This window comes from Neoarius graeffei, chromosome 20 (assembly GCF_027579695.1).
Source record: "Neoarius graeffei isolate fNeoGra1 chromosome 20, fNeoGra1.pri, whole genome shotgun sequence".
NCBI classification, from domain to species: Eukaryota; Metazoa; Chordata; class Actinopteri; order Siluriformes; family Ariidae; genus Neoarius; species Neoarius graeffei.
The window spans coordinates 7,006,839-7,025,165 of NC_083588.1; the positions used below are offsets into that span (position 1 = coordinate 7,006,839).

General features: G+C 43.8%; 1 protein-coding gene and 1 gene segment (V, D, J or C); both read right to left on the reverse strand.

Annotated features, from left to right (window-relative positions):
• The window catches only part of LOC132868323 (titin-like), a 139,323-nt gene that overhangs the window by 93,859 nt on the left and 27,137 nt on the right, over window positions 1-18,327 (reverse strand). The gene's annotated exons all lie outside the window — the stretch shown is intronic.
• Window positions 3,874-18,327, reverse strand: part of LOC132868315 (immunoglobulin lambda constant 2-like) — a 33,520-nt gene continuing 19,066 nt past the window's right edge. Inside the window, 2 exon segments of the C gene segment in view lie at window positions 3,874-4,209; window positions 4,504-4,791. Of these exon segments, the coding sequence occupies window positions 4,046-4,209; window positions 4,504-4,791 (452 nt within the window).

The following is an 18,327-nucleotide window of genomic DNA, read 5'->3' on the forward strand; positions in this document are numbered from 1 at the left end:
TCTGTGGTTGGTTTTAGATTTTTCATTTTTGGAGAAAGAAAGCACAGGGGTGGCAGTGTGGGTTCGAGAACAGATGCATCCTGTTCCTGTGACTATAACCATGATAGATGCTTTACTTATAATAATCTTATACACTGACCTACAGTTTAAATGACATATTACACTGTTAGTAAGTGTATAAATGCGATTTATATTTGATTCATGTATTATGTTTTACATTTTGTATATTACATGTGTACAGGGGCACCGCCAGAAATTTTGGGCCCCATGAAAGATTAAAATTTTGGGCCCCCCAACTTTGCCCACCCTCGTCACAATTGCACTATTGTCATTATTTGACTTTTGATAGCCCATGGACCTTGAGTTGGTGACTTTATTACATTTTATGTATTAAACGAAGTCCCAGAGAGGGGCCATTTGGCCTTTTTACCTAGAAAACCCACAAGAGGGCCAATTGGCCCCAAGTCCCTCCTGTGGACACTCATTTTGTTATGGAAATGTTGGCCCCAAGTCCCTCCTGTGGACACTCATTTTGTTATGGAAATGTGGCTGTTAGTGTGAGTCTGAATCCACCTGAAGGTTGATGTCTTCTCCATCCGAGTCGCAAGGGTTTGCTCCATCCAGGATCATTTCCAATGCCTGTTGAATGTTGAATCTCTGCATCTTCGTTCCTTGGAGAGGAGCTTCTTTCACCACAAAATTCTTGAGGGAACTGAAGCGATAGTCCATGTGCACTGAGGTATTTATCCATCAAACAATTGTCTGGTTGCAGTCACATGAGTCGTTATGGTCACATGGGACATTCACATGTTCACATTTTAGAATAGAATGTGTTTTTATTCCTCATTCTCACATTCACACAGAAGTAGCCAACATGATTTCACCACTGAAGTGTGAAGTGTGTGAAGTGTGACCCCCTCACCCCACACACTGCCACTAACAGCCTCATTACCATAACAAAATGAGTGATTAGTGTATTAGGGAAATGCGGTCGGGCCAAATGGCCCCTATGTGGGTCTTCTAGGGAAATGCGGTCGGGCCAAATGGCCCCTATGTGGGTCTTCTAGGTAGACAGAAAAATGCTGCCAAATGGCCCCTATGTGGGTCTTCTAGGTAGACATAAAAATGCTGGGACTTCTAGTGTTAACCTACCAGGGACTAGATGAAAACTGGTCAGTGACTAATTCTGGTGCATTTACGGGTACAATCACAAATAAAAATTCTAGATTTTGCCACATGCCTTCTCAGTTTCTTCCTGCTCTTCCTTACTCTCTGCTGCTTCTTCCTCACCACCTGTGATGCTGGTACTCCCCCTGTTCTCTTCCTGTACTTCAACACTTCTGGTGTCCTCCCTGGCTGCTGCATCATGGCCTGATGAGGGGCCTGGCTCTGTTATCAGCAATGCATGCAAGTTAGTTAATGCATGAAAAAGTTTGATGCATTCAAGTTTGATGCATTTAAATGAACTCCATACTCAGTAGCCTTACAAATGTTACCCATAAAAGACAGGAAACATCTTATTATAAATTTATTTCAAAGTGACACAGAGTGACATTTCAATTTGATCAATTACGTACGTATTTCTTCATATGTTGTAACCTCTATCCCTCTTTTATGTGTGCTGCGCTTTCTCCAGCTCCTCAATATGAAACCAATGGTTTAGAACGTGTGAACATTCCACACACGTAACCATGTCAAACACTTGACTGGTGTCTGTTATTAGCAACACTTTAATCTAGCAAACTGTATATGGCGCTCGCTCATTAAAAACTTCAATCCTAAAGCATTTATGGGTTGGATTGCTGCTAACCTCCTTCTCCAAAGGGGGGTTCAGTGGTTTGGTAGGGCGGAGGTCCCCCTGAGGCTGAATCTGTGCATATTTGGGGCACCCCATTAGTTATGAAACTGGTTATTAGCACTAGTTATTAGCACCAGCATAACGTAATATTTCATCTTGTTTATCACACAAGTCAATTCAGTTATTAAAATGGAAAAAATGTCACTGTACAAACTGTAAAAGTGTTCTCTTGATAGGCTAATCCAACCACGTTCATACTGTTCATTTACCATTCGCTAATATTTTGAACACACGTGAGCGATAGCTACCTTTCTTTGGGAAAAACTGAGTGATCAGTTGCCTGCCTCTCTGGTCCCTCTCAGCTTTCAGCTGCCTTTCTTTACATTTTTGACAGCCACTCTTCATATTTAGCGATCATAGACTGTACGCATTCCACTGCTGGCTGGCTGGCTGCTGCACCGCGACACAGCAGCAAGTAGCGTTGCACTGATCAGCACACAGATTTAACGCATCGCGCTTCTACCAGAACTGGACCGTACCATTTCGTAAAAGGGGGAGGGTTAAATAACAATATGTTGAAGAACTCAAGATATAGACAACCTTGTTCAATTAGCTCATTTTACCAGATGGAATATTGCATTGTTGTTATTTCAAAAGTCTTATTAAAATCATTAAAAGCATAATTTCAGCCCCTTAAAGTGCCCCATGGCAGTGCTGGGCCCCTAGAATTGTTCTAACCTTTCCCCCCCTGGCGGCGCCCATGCATGTGTATGATCAAAATATATTCTGGTGCATTTTAATTGCGTCTAATTTCTTTACTGCACAATACAATGGAATTCAACTCCATGGTCACCTTGTAGGAAACAAAGACTACTTTATCACTAATTTAAAATAACTGCAGGTCTACACAGGTGAAAAATGAAGAGTGAGTGAAGCAGAACGATGGACAAAATGTATCAGGAGAGTAAAAATGTAATAAATTACATTAATGATCATTTACATGGAGGCTATTTGAAATGCAAATTTTCTTGCATAAAGTTTCGATTCACAGTTTCTAATCTCTTCTCTCTCCAGCTGTGACTATCAGAGCCTGAAGCAACACACAGATACACACCGAAACACACACATTTTGAAGAAGTGAGCTCAATCAAGCGTTCAAGTTTTCTGCTTTGTTAATCAAATCAGTTCAAGCTGTTCAGATTCAAGCCACTATGAGTTCATGATTAAATGTTACACAGGAATACACATGGGCAAGAATTCAACAAACAAGCTTTCACGAATAAAATAAAATATATGGATATAAAATATCACGTGCTTGCTGATGGACTGAGGAAAGGTTAAACTGGGAATTGATCTCGACACCATGGAAAGTCTTTCACTCTGTAAACGCTGGAGGAACTCTGCTTTCGGTGATCCACATGTGGTTCTTTCAAACTGTACAGTGTGAAGTTTAGTCAACAAAAAGTGTAATATTTCACTCATCATGTGAGAGGCAGGTGATGTACAAATGGCCAAGTGTACTTCACAATTTGAAGTAAGTGTGTGTGTGCTGTCAGCTCTGGACTGGAGAAAATTGTCTGCGTGTTAATGTCATTTTCATGTTGATATTTTGTCAGACTAGCAGTCGTAGAGTCATTGACTATTACTGATCATCTCAGGCGATTAATAACACACTGTCATGACCTTTTATTTTGAGTTTCAAAAGTCTGAACAAAATGAACGTTAAATATCTTCCTGGGAAGTGAGACACATGGAGTTGTTGGAAGTGAAAAAGAATTTTGCATGTCTTATTCTCAGGGATGTACATGTGCATCTGAATTTCATTTGATTCAATCATTTATTATATATATTTTGATTTGAAAGTTTGAGACATGTCTCCATCTTCTGGTGAAATAGTGAATAATTAAATCATCAAAACTCCACTGGCACAGCCGTGAACAAAAGATTTAACAAAAAACAAAACAAACGAAAAAAAACACACGAATACAAATGTAATTCAAATTAAGGAAAGGATTTGAATATATGTCTATCAAGACTCAGAGGTAAAAAAGAAAAACAGCTGAAAAAAGCTCCAATTTCCATGATCAAACAACAAGTTCATTTTTTTCCTTCTTTATTTTCCTTTTACTCACTTGCATCTATCAATTTAGAGATTAAAAAGATTCAGACAAGTACAACAATACAGCAATAAAGCATGACATAATGTAAGGATTAAACGCGAGTCTAAAAGACGCCCGAAAGAGCTGATCATGCCGTCTTCACTTTGACCAGAGTCATTGAACATCCATAGACGAGAGAGATGACAAAGAGGATGATGAAGGCACAGGCCATGTTCCAGGTTTCCTCAGCCTGATCCAGTGTGCTAGTTTCAGACTTGTTCTCATCAAAGTATATCGTCTCTTCAATAAATTCTGGAAGAAGAAAGGATGTGGAGTTATTTTGTCACTGAAGGAGAACCGAGAAGTAAAGAGCTGCTTCATGTCTCAACTTCATGAAATTAAGGGCAGAGTTTGTGCTTTTGCTCTCAGATGAAGTAAATGTATTTATACTGATTCGGATTGGTCAGGAGGTGTTGAGTCATTTGAAATTTGACTCACAGATATCTGAGTAAACACCAAAGACACTAGAATTCTTCAACAGAACTGTTTATGATACAGGATCGATCCCAGGACTACGCTAATAGATTCCAGAAATAAATAAATCACCTGTTTTGGAGATGCTGCGATTGATGGTGCCAGTGACGTGCCTGACATGGCATGTGTACGTGGCTACAGGTGCCCATTCAGCGGCCTGGACATTCAGGTGGCTTTTAATTCTGAATTTCCCATCAGGCCCTTTGGCAGAGCTGCTGGTGTTGTCCTCACGCTGTACGCTCACACTGTTCAGGAGCCAGGTGATGTTAATGGCTGACGGGCTGAAACCGTACACCAGACACACCAGCTCATCTCGACCCTGCAGCAGCTCCATAGAGGGAGGATGTTCGTTCACAGAGGCTGCAAGAAACACGCAAATAAATCAACAAAGAAAACAGCAAATCAACGAAACAAGCCGCTTCCACCAGAGACAGGACATGACACTTTACTGACCAGCTAATTCACAGGGACTTGGAGAAAATGCTTCACAAAACTGAAATAGTCAAGCTTCCTGTTCATGGAAGGAGACGCCAGTGTCAGTGCTTTGGAACAGCCAGAGGTAAAGCTGTTGCTTTAAGTTCAAGGATGGATGTTATACTGTGTTTCAGAACTTTTCAGTAAAAAGCTGCAACTTCAAAAAGTGAGAATATGACTGTTTATAGCTGTGGGTGAGAACTAACCTGTTATGCAGCCATTCCACAATATTTAATTTCACTACAAATGGATAAAGTATCACGGTAGTTTTTTTTTTTAATGAATAAATTGTCATTGTTGGCAAATTGCTGTACACTGTAAAAAATGATTTTGTGGGGTTGTATATTTTACTGATAAAAAATGATTATTTTTTCCACAAAAAAAAAAAAAAGGTAAGCAAAGGTAATCGATTGCAAGGGGTAGATCATACAGGCACTACCTATTAATATAGAGTATAAACTTCTAATGGTGAGGAATGAGTAAACTACACCCAGCTGAACTGATGAAAATGGATTAAATAATAATCAGAAATATTAGGTAGGAAATACTGTAATGCAATTGGTAGGGTATAACCGGGGCGGTCCGACCGGGCAGCCGCCTGGGGCGGCATTGCGGAGGGGGCGGCACGAGCGCGGGCGCGAAAAAACAAAACAAAACTGCCCCCCCCCAAAAAAAAAGGTCCCCCCCAAAAAAAGGTCCCCCCCGAAAAAAAAAAACAAGACGGGCGGGGTGGGGGTGGGGGTGTTGTGTGTGAACATTTTGGATGGGGAAGCCCAATACCAAAGTTGCGCAGGTGACGTCATCAGTGTGTGTGTGTGCCTAACTTGTCGTAGCCCCATAATATGCACAATCCCGCCAGCGGAACGTTGTACTAGTCATCAAAAAGACTTAACTACCATAGTACTACACTACTATGACCAGGGGCGGTTCTAGCCATTTTGGGGCCCTAGGCGAAATACAGACATGAGGCCCTCAAAAGTCAGTCTTGAAACACACAGAATAATGGTCATCCTTACTTGGCACATGCCATATCTCCTTGCTGAAAATTCAGAAAAAAAAGATACACTCAAAAAAAATGACCCAAGCCCTTCTTTGGTGTGTCACATTATTTTTTTGTTTGATTTGCTCAAACAAATTGGTTAAATACTAAATGTATTTAGATATAATTGTTTCAACATAATAAATTCGCCCTACATTCATGAACCCAATACAAATATGTTTCATTTGATTTGGGACCTTCCTGTGCGCATGCGCCTTGGCAGCAGTGCCCGTTTCAACAAGATGGCTGGATGGCGGGAAACAGGTAAGAGAGAATTGCTGGGGAAAACCGCTATGAATCCGCTCATTGGCGAGTACTCGATTTCGTTATGTTTTAAAACACTGTCTTAAGAAGCTTGTTGCGAAAAGGCCATGAAATTAGACGCCTTACTAGCCAGTCAAGTCGGTATATTGGCTTTGGCAGCCTAGCTAGCTAAAGGTCCCTGACGGAGAATTAAGTTTGACCAAAACCACGGTTTGCGTTTACCCTACTAGTAGCGAAATTTAAGGGATAAAGTGTATAATACGTGAAAATTAATTATGACATCTTTAATTTTGCGTGTGAATCCAATTCAATTAGTTAACTTACCCCTCCCCCCCTTCGCACGCAGGTGGACATGCTTATTCACCCATTGCACTGATTACTTGAATATTTACAATTGGTTGTCGGTTTAAAGACCTCTTATTCAGTGCAAACTTGTCGAAATTTACGTTTCTGGTGTGGGTCAACACTGACCTATGCAGGCTCTCCGAGTTCTCCCCGCTACACTTTGCACGTGTTTGAGCTGCGTCTGCTCATGAGCGAGAGGGAAGAAAGCAAGGGACTCGAGTTTTTTGCACTGACAAAGCCATGCACCGACCAGCAGATCTCTCTCGCGACTGCACGCAGGCAAATGATTCGTCTATCAAACTATTGGTTTTTGGTATGTTTGTTGACTGTTTGAGGGAGTGAACTAAGATATATTGTGAAGTTTGAGGGAAGGGGCGAATTTAACCGATGCACCGGCTTTTTACGTGATGATGTTGTTTTCTTGGTTGAAGGAATTGCTTAGCCTCAACGAGCGCAACGTTCTGTAGCATGCTTTCGGAATTGTTATCTCCCGTTTGGTAGCCGCGTGCGACCACTTGTACAATCTGCGACTATTTTCCTCTGCCATAACGAGGAATATCCCTCTGAGCCAACTGTTTTGTCACGCAACATGGTGTTTAGCCCCGCTGTGTCTTTTGAGTTAACGTTTTGCTACTTTTTTTGCATCCTGAACTCGGATCATGGTCCCCATGTTTACTCAGAACTCTTCGCAGTCCATTTCTCTCACGTGCGGCAGTCAGTAGCCATATGCCATTAGGCAAATAGTCATAATCCACATACAATCCCTAAATTTGCGCATGAAAGCCAATGGCTAAAATGTCAGCTAATTAACTATGCTTGTCTAGGATGTGTAATACATGTGAAGTGGACTCATTTTTACATTTTAGTTGGTGATGTCCTAATAAACTTGACAAATGTCCTCATGAAATGCTGTTAACTTGGTGAAAATGCTGAGCATCCCTACACTTGCACTGAATTTATCTTAATCTTTTGCAGTTTACATCAATGGCACCAAAGTACAGCAGCCAACCTCTCAGTGATTGTAAGTAATTGACCACCTGTTGTCACAGGATCTGTGCCAGTCATATCTTCAATTTTAACCCTTGTGAGGTCTTCGGGTCTGTTTGACTCTCTTTCAATTTTTATCTTAAGAAAAAATATAAAAATAATTTTCACACTGGGATTCACTGGCCTTGGTTAATTAAAAAAAGAATTAAAAAAAAAGTTGATCTAAAAGCCCCAAAATGCCATGGGTCCAGATCTCCCATGTAACACAAGACCTTACGAGAGTTAATTGTGCTAATTGTCTTTACTCTCCTTTGCAGGATAATCAATGTGGAAGTGCAAAGAATGCTTTTTAGAACTAACTAGCAGGTATTTGTTGTTGCAGCATTTCAGACAGACACATGGCCATTTTAGAGGTAGTTGTCGCTTTCCATGTCCATACGCAGATTGTCCTTGTACATTTAACACATGGAATAAGCTATTAAATCACACATACAAAAGTCACGCTAAACAGTTATCTCAAAAGCCCCTAGAAGTATCTACATTCCAGTGTCGTGTGTTCTTGCAGCGAAATAGCGACAGAGAGAGACTTTTTTCATCATCTAAATAGACATCTCAAGCAAAACGAAACCGTTCCATGTGTGTTTTCAGGCTGTACATTTAAAACCAACATTTACAGTACAGTTAACACACACAAAAACAGGAAACACAACCAGTATTCATTAACAGACTTTCAAGCAACCGTAATCTGTAGAAATAATAATTTACATCAGTTAGTAATAATAATAATAATAATAATAATTTATTACTTATTGTGCACAATCTAACATGCTATAGATATGATCGATTGCGCATTACAGAATATATACACATATACAATACAATACAATTTAAAAATAATGAATAACTCAAACTCGTCTCGTCTTCTTCCGCTTTATCCGAGACCGGGTCGCGGAGGCAGCAGTCTAAGCAGGGAAGCCCAAACTTCCCTTTCCCCAGACACCTCGGCCAGCTCCTCGGGAAGAACACCGAGGCGTTCCCAGGCCAGCCGAGAGACATAATCCCTCCAGCGTGTCCTGGGTCTTCCCCAGGGCCTCCTCCCGGGGGGACATGCCTGGAACACCTCCCCAGGGAGGCGTCCAGGAGGCATCCGAAAAAGATGCCCGAGCCACCTCAGCTGATTCCTCTCGATGTGGAGCAGCAGCGGCTCTACTCCGAGCTCCTCCCGAGTGACTGTGCTTCTCACCCTATCTCTAAGGGAGCGCCCAGCCACCCTGCGAAGGAAACTCATTTCGGCCGCTTGTATCCGCGATCTTGTCCTTTCGGTCATTACCCAAAGCTCATGACCATAGATGAGAGTCGGAACGTAGATCGACCGGTAAATTGAGAGCTTCACCTTCTGGCTCAGCTCCTTCTTCACCACGATGGACCGGTAAAGTGACCGCATCACTGCGGAGGCTGCACTGATCCGCCTGTCGATCTCACGCTCCATCCTTCCCTCACTCGTGAACAAGATCCCGAGATACTTAAACTCCTCCACTTGAGGCAGAACTTCTCCACCAACCTGGAGAGGGAAAGCCACCCTTTTCCGGTCGAGAACCATGGCCTCGGACTTGGAGGTGCTGATTCTCATCCCAGCCGCTTCACACTCGACTGCAAACCGCCCCAGTGCATGCTGAAGGTCCTGGTTTGAAGAAGCCAACAGGACAACATCATCCGCAAAAAGCAGAGATGAAATCCTGTGGTTCCCAAACAGGATTCCTTCTGGCCCCTGGCTGCACCTAGAAATTCTGTCCATAAAAATTATGAACAGAACCGGTGACAAAGGGCAGCCCTGCCAGAGTCCAACATGCACTGGGAACAGGTCTGACTTACTGCCGGCAATGCGAACCAGACTCCTGCTCCGTTCGTACAGGGACCGGACAGCCCTTAGCAAAGAGCCCCGAACCCCATACTCCTGAAGCACCCCCCACAGAATACTACGGGGGACACGGTCGAATGCCTTCCCCAGATCCACAAAGCACATGTGGACTGGTTCGGCAAACTCCCATGAACCCTCGAGCACCCTATGAAGGGTATAGAGCTGGTCCAGTGTTCCGCGACCAGGACGAAAACCGCATTGTTCCTCCTGGATCCGAGGTTCGACTATTGGTCGAATTCTCCTCTCCAGTACCCTGGAGTAAACCTTCTCTGGGAGGCTGAGAAGTGTGATTCCCCTATAATTGGAGCACACTCTCCGGTCCCCTTTCTTAAAAAGAGGGACCACCACCCCAGTCTGCCACTCCAGAGGCACTGTCCCTGACCGCCACGCGATGTTGCAGAGGCGTGTCAACCAAGACAGCCCCACAACATCCAGAGACTTGAGATACTCAGGGCGGATCTCATCCACCCCCGGTGCCTTGCCACCGAGGAGCTTGCAAACCACCTCAGTGACTTCGGCTTGGGTAATGGACGAGTCCACCTCTGAGTCATCAGCCTCAGTCTCCTCAGTGGAAGACATGACGGTGGGATTGAGGAGATCCTCAAAGTATTCCTTCCACCGCCCGACAATGTCCCCAGTCGAGGTCAACAGCTCCCCACCCGCACTGTAAACAGTGTTGGCAGAGTACTGCTTCCCCCTCCTGAGGCGCCGGACGGTTTGCCAGAATTTCTTCGAGGCCGACCGATAGTCCTTCTCCATGGCCTCCCCGAACTCCTCCCAGTTCCGAATTTTTGCCTCCGCAACTGCCCGAGCTGCAGCACACCTGGCCTGCCGATACCCGTCGGCTGCCTCGGGAGTCCTGGAGGTTAACATGGCCCGATAGGACTCCTTCTTCAGCTTGACGGCATCCCTTACTTCTGGTGTCCACCACTGGGTTCGGGGATTGCCGCCACGACAGGCACCGGAGACCTTGCGGCCACAGCTCCGAACAGCTGCGTCCACAATAGAGGTAGAGAACATGGTCCACTCAGACTCGATGTCCCCCGCCTCCCTCGGAAGCTGGGAAAAGCTCTCCCGGAGGTGGGAGTTAAAGACCTCCCCAACAGAGTGCTCGGCCAGACATTCCCAGCAGACCCTCACCATACATTTGGGCCTGCCAGGTCTGTCCAGCTTCCTCCTCCACCAGCGGATCCAACTCACCACCAGGTGGTGATCAGTTGACAGCTCAGCCCCTCTCTTCACCCGAGTGTCCAAGACATAGGGCCGGAGATCAGATGAAACGACGACAAAGTCTATCATTGACCTCCGACCTAAGGTGTCCTGGTGCCACGTGCACTTATGGACACCCCTATGCTCGAACATGGTGTTCGTTATGGACAAACCGTGACTAGCACAGAAGTCCAATAACAAAACACCACTCGGGTTCAGATCGGGGAGGCCGTTCCTCCCAACCACGCCCCTCCAGGTGTCACTGTCGTCGCCCACGTGAGCATTGAAGTCCCCCAGTAGCACAATGGAGTCCCCAGTCTGAGCACTCCTCAGTACCTCTCCCAGGGACTCCAAGAAGGCCGGATACTCTATACTGCTATTTGGGCCGTAGGCACAAACAACAGCAAGAGCCCTCTCCCCAATCCGAAGGCGCAGAGAGGCGACCCTCTCGTTCACTGGGGTAAACTCCAACACATGGCGGCTGAGCTGGGGAGCTATAAGCAAGCCCACACCAGCCCGCCGCTGCTCACCACGGGCGACTCCAGAGAAGTGGAGAGTCCAGCCCCTCTCGAGGAGCTGGGTTCCAGAGCCCAAGCTGTGCGTGGAGGTGAGCCCGACTATCTCTAGCCGGTACCTCTCAACCTCCCGCACAAGCTCAGGCTCTTCCCCCCCCAGCGAAGTGACATTCCATGTCCCAACAGCCAGCCGCTGTGTCCAGGGATCAGGTCGTCGAGGCCCCTGCCTTCGACTGCCACCCAATCCACATTGCACCAGTCCCCTACTGCTACCTCTGTGGGTGGTGAACCCACAGGAGGTCGGGCCCACGTCACCTCTTCGGGCTGAGCCCGGCCGGGCCCCATGGGCAAAGGCCCGGCCACCAAGCGCTCGCATATGAGCCCCAACCCCGGGCCTGGCTCCAGGGTGGGGCCCCGGCTGCGTCATCCCGGGCGACGTCACAGTCCTCAGATTTTTCTCCATAGGGGTTTTGGTGAACTGCTCTCAGTCTGGCCTGTCACCTAGGACCTGTCTGCCTTGGGAAACCCTGACAGGGGCATAATGCCCCTAACAACATAGCTCCTAGGATCATTCAAGCACACAAACCCCTCCACCACAATAAGGTGGCAGTTCTAGGAGGGGAATAACTCAAACTAATTAAGATAATTACAATTAAAAAAAAAAAACTAATTATAAAAAGCTAATTTAAAAAAATAAGTCTTGAGTAAAACTTTAAAAGTATTCAATGATTTACATTGTCTTATATCTAGTGGGAGCCTATTCCAAACTTTAGGCGCGGCATTTTCAAACGCCCGGTCCCCTAGTGTCTTTTTGGTTCTATGCGTATTGTCTATTAGGAGTGTACCCTGGTTACCTCTTAACTGATACCACAAACTCTCTTTGGTTTTTATCAAACTCGACAGATATTGTGGTGCAACGCCATAAATACATTTGTGAACAAGCATTGCTATCTTAAATTCAATTCTGTAACTAACCGGAAGCCAATGCAGGTTCATCAGTGATGGAGTGATATGATCAAACCTGGATACAGAACATACCAGCCGAGCTGCTGCATTCTGCAAGCGCTGCAACTTACCAAGATGAACAGCAGGCGTACCATACAGTAAACCGTTACAATAGTCCAATCGAGACATTATGATGGCCTGTACAATTGACTTCCTATTATCATACGACAGATACTTCCTGATGCGTCTAATATTGTGCATATGGTAATAAACCGACTGACATATACAACCCCGATTCCAAAAAAGTTGGGACAAAGTACAAATTGTAAATAAAAACAGAATGCAATAATTTACAAATCTCAAAAACTGATATTGTATTCACAATAGAACATAGACAACATATCAAATGTTGAAAGTGAGACATTTTGAAATTTCATTTCAAATATTGGCTCATTTGAAATTTCATGACAGCAACACATCTCAAAAAAGTTGGGATGGGGCAATAAGAGGCTGGAAAAGTTAAAGGTACAAAAAAGGAACAGCTGGAGGACCAAATTGCAACTCATTAGGTCAATTGGCAATAGGTCATTAACATGACTGGGTATAAAAAGAGCATCTTGGAGTGGCAGCAGCTCTCAGAAGTAAAGATAGGAAGAGGATCACCAATCCCCCTAATTCTGCGCCGACAAATAGTGGAGCAATATCAGAAAGGAGTTCGACAGTGTAAAATTGCAAAGAGTTTGAACATATCATCATCTACAGTGCATAATATCATCAAAAGATTCAGAGAATCTGGAAGAATCTCTGTGCGTAAGGGTCAAGGTCGGAAAACCATACTGGGTGCCCGTGATCTTTGGGCCCTTAGACGGCACTGCATCACAGACAGGCATGCTTCTGTATTGGAAATCACAAAATGGGCTCAGGAATATTTCCAGATAACATTATCTGTGAACACAATTCACCGTGCCATCCGCCGTTGCCAGCTAAAACTCTATAGTTCAAAGAAGAAGCCGTATCTAAACATGATCCAGAAGCGCAGACGTCTTCTCTGGGCCAAGGCTCATTTAAAATGGACTGTGGCAAAGTGGAAAACTGTTCTGTGGTCAGACGAATCAAAATTTGAAGTTCTTTATGGAAATCAGGGACGCCGTGTCATTCGGACTAAAGAGGAGAAGGACGACCCAAGTTGTTATCAGCGCTCAGTTCAGAAGCCTGCATCTCTGATGGTATGGGGTTGCATTAGTGCATGTGGCATGGGCAGCTTACACATCTGGAAAGGCACCATCAATGCTGAAAGGTATATTCAGGTTCTAGAGCAACATATGCTCCCATCCAGACGACGTCTCTTTCAGGGAAGACCTTGCATTTTCCAACATGACAATGCCAAACCACATACTGCATCAATTACAGCATCATGGCTGCGTAGAAGAAGGGTCCGGGTACTGAACTGGCCAGCCTGCAGTCCAGATCTTTCACCCATAGAAAACATTTGGCGCATCATAAAACGGAAGATACGACAAAAAAGACCTAAGACAGTTGAGCAACTAGAATCCTACATTAGACAAGAATGGGTTAACATTCCTATCCCTAAACTTGAGCAACTTGTCTCCTCAGTCCCCAGACGTTTACAGACTGTTGTAAAGAGAAAAGGGGATGTCTCACAGTGGTAAACATGGCCTTGTCCCAACTTTGAGATGTGTTGTTGTCATGAAATTTAAAATAACCTAATTATTCTCTTTAAATGATACATTTTCTCAGTTTAAACATTTGATATGTCATCTATGTTCTATTCTGAATAAAATATGGAATTTTGAAACTCCCACATGATTGCATTCCATTTTTATTTACAATTTGTACTTTGTCCCAACTTTTTTGGAATCGGGGTTGTACTATTAATATGTGTAGTCATATTCATATTTGCGTCAAACCATGCACCAAGATTTCTAACAGAGTGAACAGCAGACACCTTCGCTTTACCTACTTGCAAGTCATTTAATGTAACCTTATTCAACTGTGCACGTGTGCCTATAATAAGGAACTCAGTCTTAGCATCGTTCAACTGCAGTTTGTCCTGGACCATCCATGTTCTTATATCCTTGATGCAATCTTGTAAAGCATCAACAGCATCTGACTCAGCAGCAGAACCATCTGGCTTGAATGAAATATAAAGCTGCATATCATCAGCGTATGCGTGAACGTTGGGGAGGTGGGATTCAGCAATGTCGAAAAGCTTACTCACATACAAGGTGAAGAGCAAGGGTCCCAGACATGATCCTTGAGGTACCCCTTGAGGCAGATCAAAGTCCTTCGAATAGCTCCCATTGATCAGGATTCGCTGTTTCCTGTTTGATAGATACGAGTGGAACCATTTAAGGGCGGTACCTGTAATTCCATAAGTCACGCAAAGGCGATTCAGCAGTACTTGATGGTCAATCGTATCGAATGCTGCGCTCAAATCTAACAATACTAAGAAAGTGACTTGTTGGTTGTCCATAGCAGCTAGTATGTCGTTCTGTATCTTCAACAGGGCAGTCTCTGTGCTGTGACCCAGCCGATAGGCTGACTGGAGGATAGGATATAAGCCCGATAGAGCAACATGATCGGTTGTCTGATCGTAGACTGCTCTTTCAACCAATATAGAGAGATATTGCAAATTACTCACAGGTCTTAAGTTGGACAAGGAAATCCCTTGATTGACCTTCTTCAGTCTTGAATCCACAAGAGCCGTCTTCCAATCAGTTGGAAAATGGCCCAGAGAAAGCGAAGAATTCACGATGTTAGTGATGACAGGGAGAAGCGTATCGAACATACCAACTACTAAATTAGTCGGCATCGGATCAAGTTGGCAACTTTTCTTCAATGATCTATTAACCAACTTCCTCATATCATCCACAGAATACGTACTGAAATGATCAAGTTTCTTATCACCTGTAAACACTTTGTCCTTAGCCACCGCCCCGGGGTCAAGAGTGCACGCATCCAGAACTGCTCGAATTCTTGCAATCTTACGGTCAAAAAATCTACCAATATCATTTGCTAGGACTAAATTATCTGTATATTCTGGAAAACACAGCTCATTCTTCGGGAGTAGCAACGATTGAGTGGCCCTAAATAACTTCCCTTGGTCTTCACTATTGTCCTTCACAAAGTCTGAGTAGAATGCACGCTTAGCCCGTGTACTTAAATAGGTGATGTGGTTCTTAAATTTCTTAAACTCCAGTAAGTCATTCTGTGTCCGAGTTCTTCTCCATTTCTGTTCTGCTTTCCGGCGTCGCCTTTTAGCCTCCGCTATCTCACTACTATACCAAGGCACCTGAGACCTAGCCCGTACTGTTTTGGTTTTCAAAGGTGCATGACGATCAAGAACTTGAGATAATGAGGTCTTATAATCCCCTACAAGTGTATCCAAGTCCAGTGGGGTGGTAAGATCACTTCTGCCTCGATCGCACAGACCTGTAAGTACCACATCGTTCGCTAGGCCCTCAGAATCTAGAGATTTAGTTTTCCTAAACTTTACAGTCCTGGTCTGAAACGATGGTTTACTAATGGCAACATTACACCGTATGGCTGCATGATCGGAAAAATAACGACAAGCAAGTGGAGAGCTAACAAGAATATCCTCAGAATATCTTGTCATAACAAGATCCAGGGTGTGGCCTTGTATATGCATAGGCTCTTTAACATGCTGCACCAAACCAAGAGACTCAAGCAGATCTAAAAACTTAAGTGCATCAGTGTCAGTAGGAACATCCACATGTATATTATAATCACCAGTGACGATCAAGGGCTCTTTCGAAAGAATAGTAGACTCCATCAAGTCAAAAAACTCTTTCAAAAAAATGTTGATAGGAACCCTATGGTGGTCATCTGAATTCTGTGGACGGTATACAATCACAAGCCGTATCTTACGAGAAGTTGACGTTTGGACCAACACTTCGCAGTATTCAAGCGACTCTTGAATTCCATCCCGAATCTTGATAACACGAAGTGAATCTTTATATAACAAACCAATTCCCCCGCCTTGCCGTACTTGTCGTGGAAAGTCAATAAACTTATCTCCAGAAGGACAAATTTCAGTTTTGAGCGCATCATCCTGTGGCTTGAGCCAAGTCTCGGTAATCACAACCAAATCATATTTGCATTCACAGACATAGTCCACAAAATCCGCCGTCTTGTTACGCACCGACTGTGCGTTCATATGACAAAATGACAGAAAGACATCATTCATGTGGTTTTTAGGTAAACAATGCACTTTAGTAAGATTCAAAACATTTCTAGTTGTTATTAATTTAGACAATACCGAGCGTGGTTGAGGCGGCCGCAAAGCTTCGTTATTTCGATGCCGTGTTTTTACAATTGTTGATAAGCCGCGTCCCGGACCTGGATTAAGTTTGAAAACCAGATCACCAATTAACACTTGATGGAATGAGGCACATGAATTTGCATAGTATGCTGTTGGGCACCTATGCCTACGTAGGCGTAACCGGCGCGGCAAATCAAACACATTGGAGATTCCCAGGAACTCTGACAGAACATAGTTCTTTGTAACAGTGTTAGCATTCCTGTCCTGTGGTAACAATGGAATCCGGAAACAATTGTTCAAAACACAAACAAAGCTTCCTGATAGCTCTGACGACGACAGAGATCCAAACGTTATTTCTTGATTTTTTCCGTTCCCAACAAGGTAGTTTGTCCAATTGGAAGTCCAAAGCGTACCCGTACATATTAAAAAACTGCTCGAGTAACGCTTGGTCTTGAAAAAAAGCCCAACGAGGGACACAAAGAAGAAGAAAACGGAGCCGATAAATATGCGGCTCAACCTCATTATTCCGCAGACACCATTCACCTCTTGTTGTTGTTGTCACCATTCACATGTGGACAACAACCCTGATTCTCAACCATGACCTCTAGTCAACCTTCTCTCTTCAAAGTCTCTTGATTACTAATGGCGCTCTCCTGTCTACAGTCAGATGTCTCTCTTTAAATAGGAATGCCAAAACACACTTTGCCAGATCTCACTCCAGCAGTGTGTCTGTAGCGAGTCGAAGCCTCCTCGATCTTATCGATCTGACCTGTTAGTGATGTCAAAATGAACCTTTCTAAAGCTTTCCTTCAACTGGATCATTCCTTCAACTTAGATCATTCTGCAGATGGGCAAACAGACTCCATTGACACAGACAATGACCACGATGCACTAAGTTGTAGTGGTGTTGCAGAGTTACATCAAACAAATTTTATTGAAGAGAAAATTGTGTGTATTTTACTGAGGTTGGAAAATATTGTTCACACTCCAAAGACTGTTATTGATGAGGTCCTCTCTGAACTTCACTTTATATTAAGTACAGAATCTTTGCCTTTGACAAAAGCTACAGTTTCTGGTGTATTTCAGAGCCATAATCTACAAATTGAAGATTCAGTCGTTGATGAGCTTTCCAATGTTATATGTAAGACTAACCCATTAGGTATAGCAATTGCAAAGGCTGGTCCTCTTGCTACTGCTTATAAGCGTAAAGAATATTATATCTCTCATTTTAGGATTGTGGAGCCTGTTGAATACATACTAGATACCCAAAGGAAAAGGTCATTTCAATATATACCACTGTTACAATCTTTACAAAAGTTGCTCTCTGATGAAGGCATCCTTGATCATCTTAAAACTCCAGGTTTGCGAAACCACCCAACCACATCTTGCTTACAAGAGTACCGCACCATAAGAGATGGTGAGTACTATAAACAAAACAGCTTTCTGTCCGGTGAAGGCTTTAGAATAGCACTTCATCTTTATGTAGATGATTTTGAACTCTGTAACCCTTTGGGGACATCTTGTAAAAAACACAAACTCTGGTGTCTACTGGGTGTTGGGAAGTTTGCCACCAGGTTCACATTCAAAACTTAGCTCAATCTATTTAGCTGTTCTTTCCAAATCTGATGACATCAAGACCTATGGCTATCAAAAACTGTTAGAGCCACTCTTGCAAGATATGAGTATACTAGAGCAGCACGGAGTTTTTATTTCCCAGATTGGTCAGTTTGTTAAAGGTACAGTGCAATGTGTTATTGCAGACAATCTTGGTGCACATGCAATAGCTGGATTTGTTGAGAGTTTTTCTGGTGGGTCAATCTGCAGATTTTGTACAGGAGATAAGTCAGAATTTCAGACCAAGGATGTGAAGTCTGGTGCTTTCCAACTTAGAACCCGA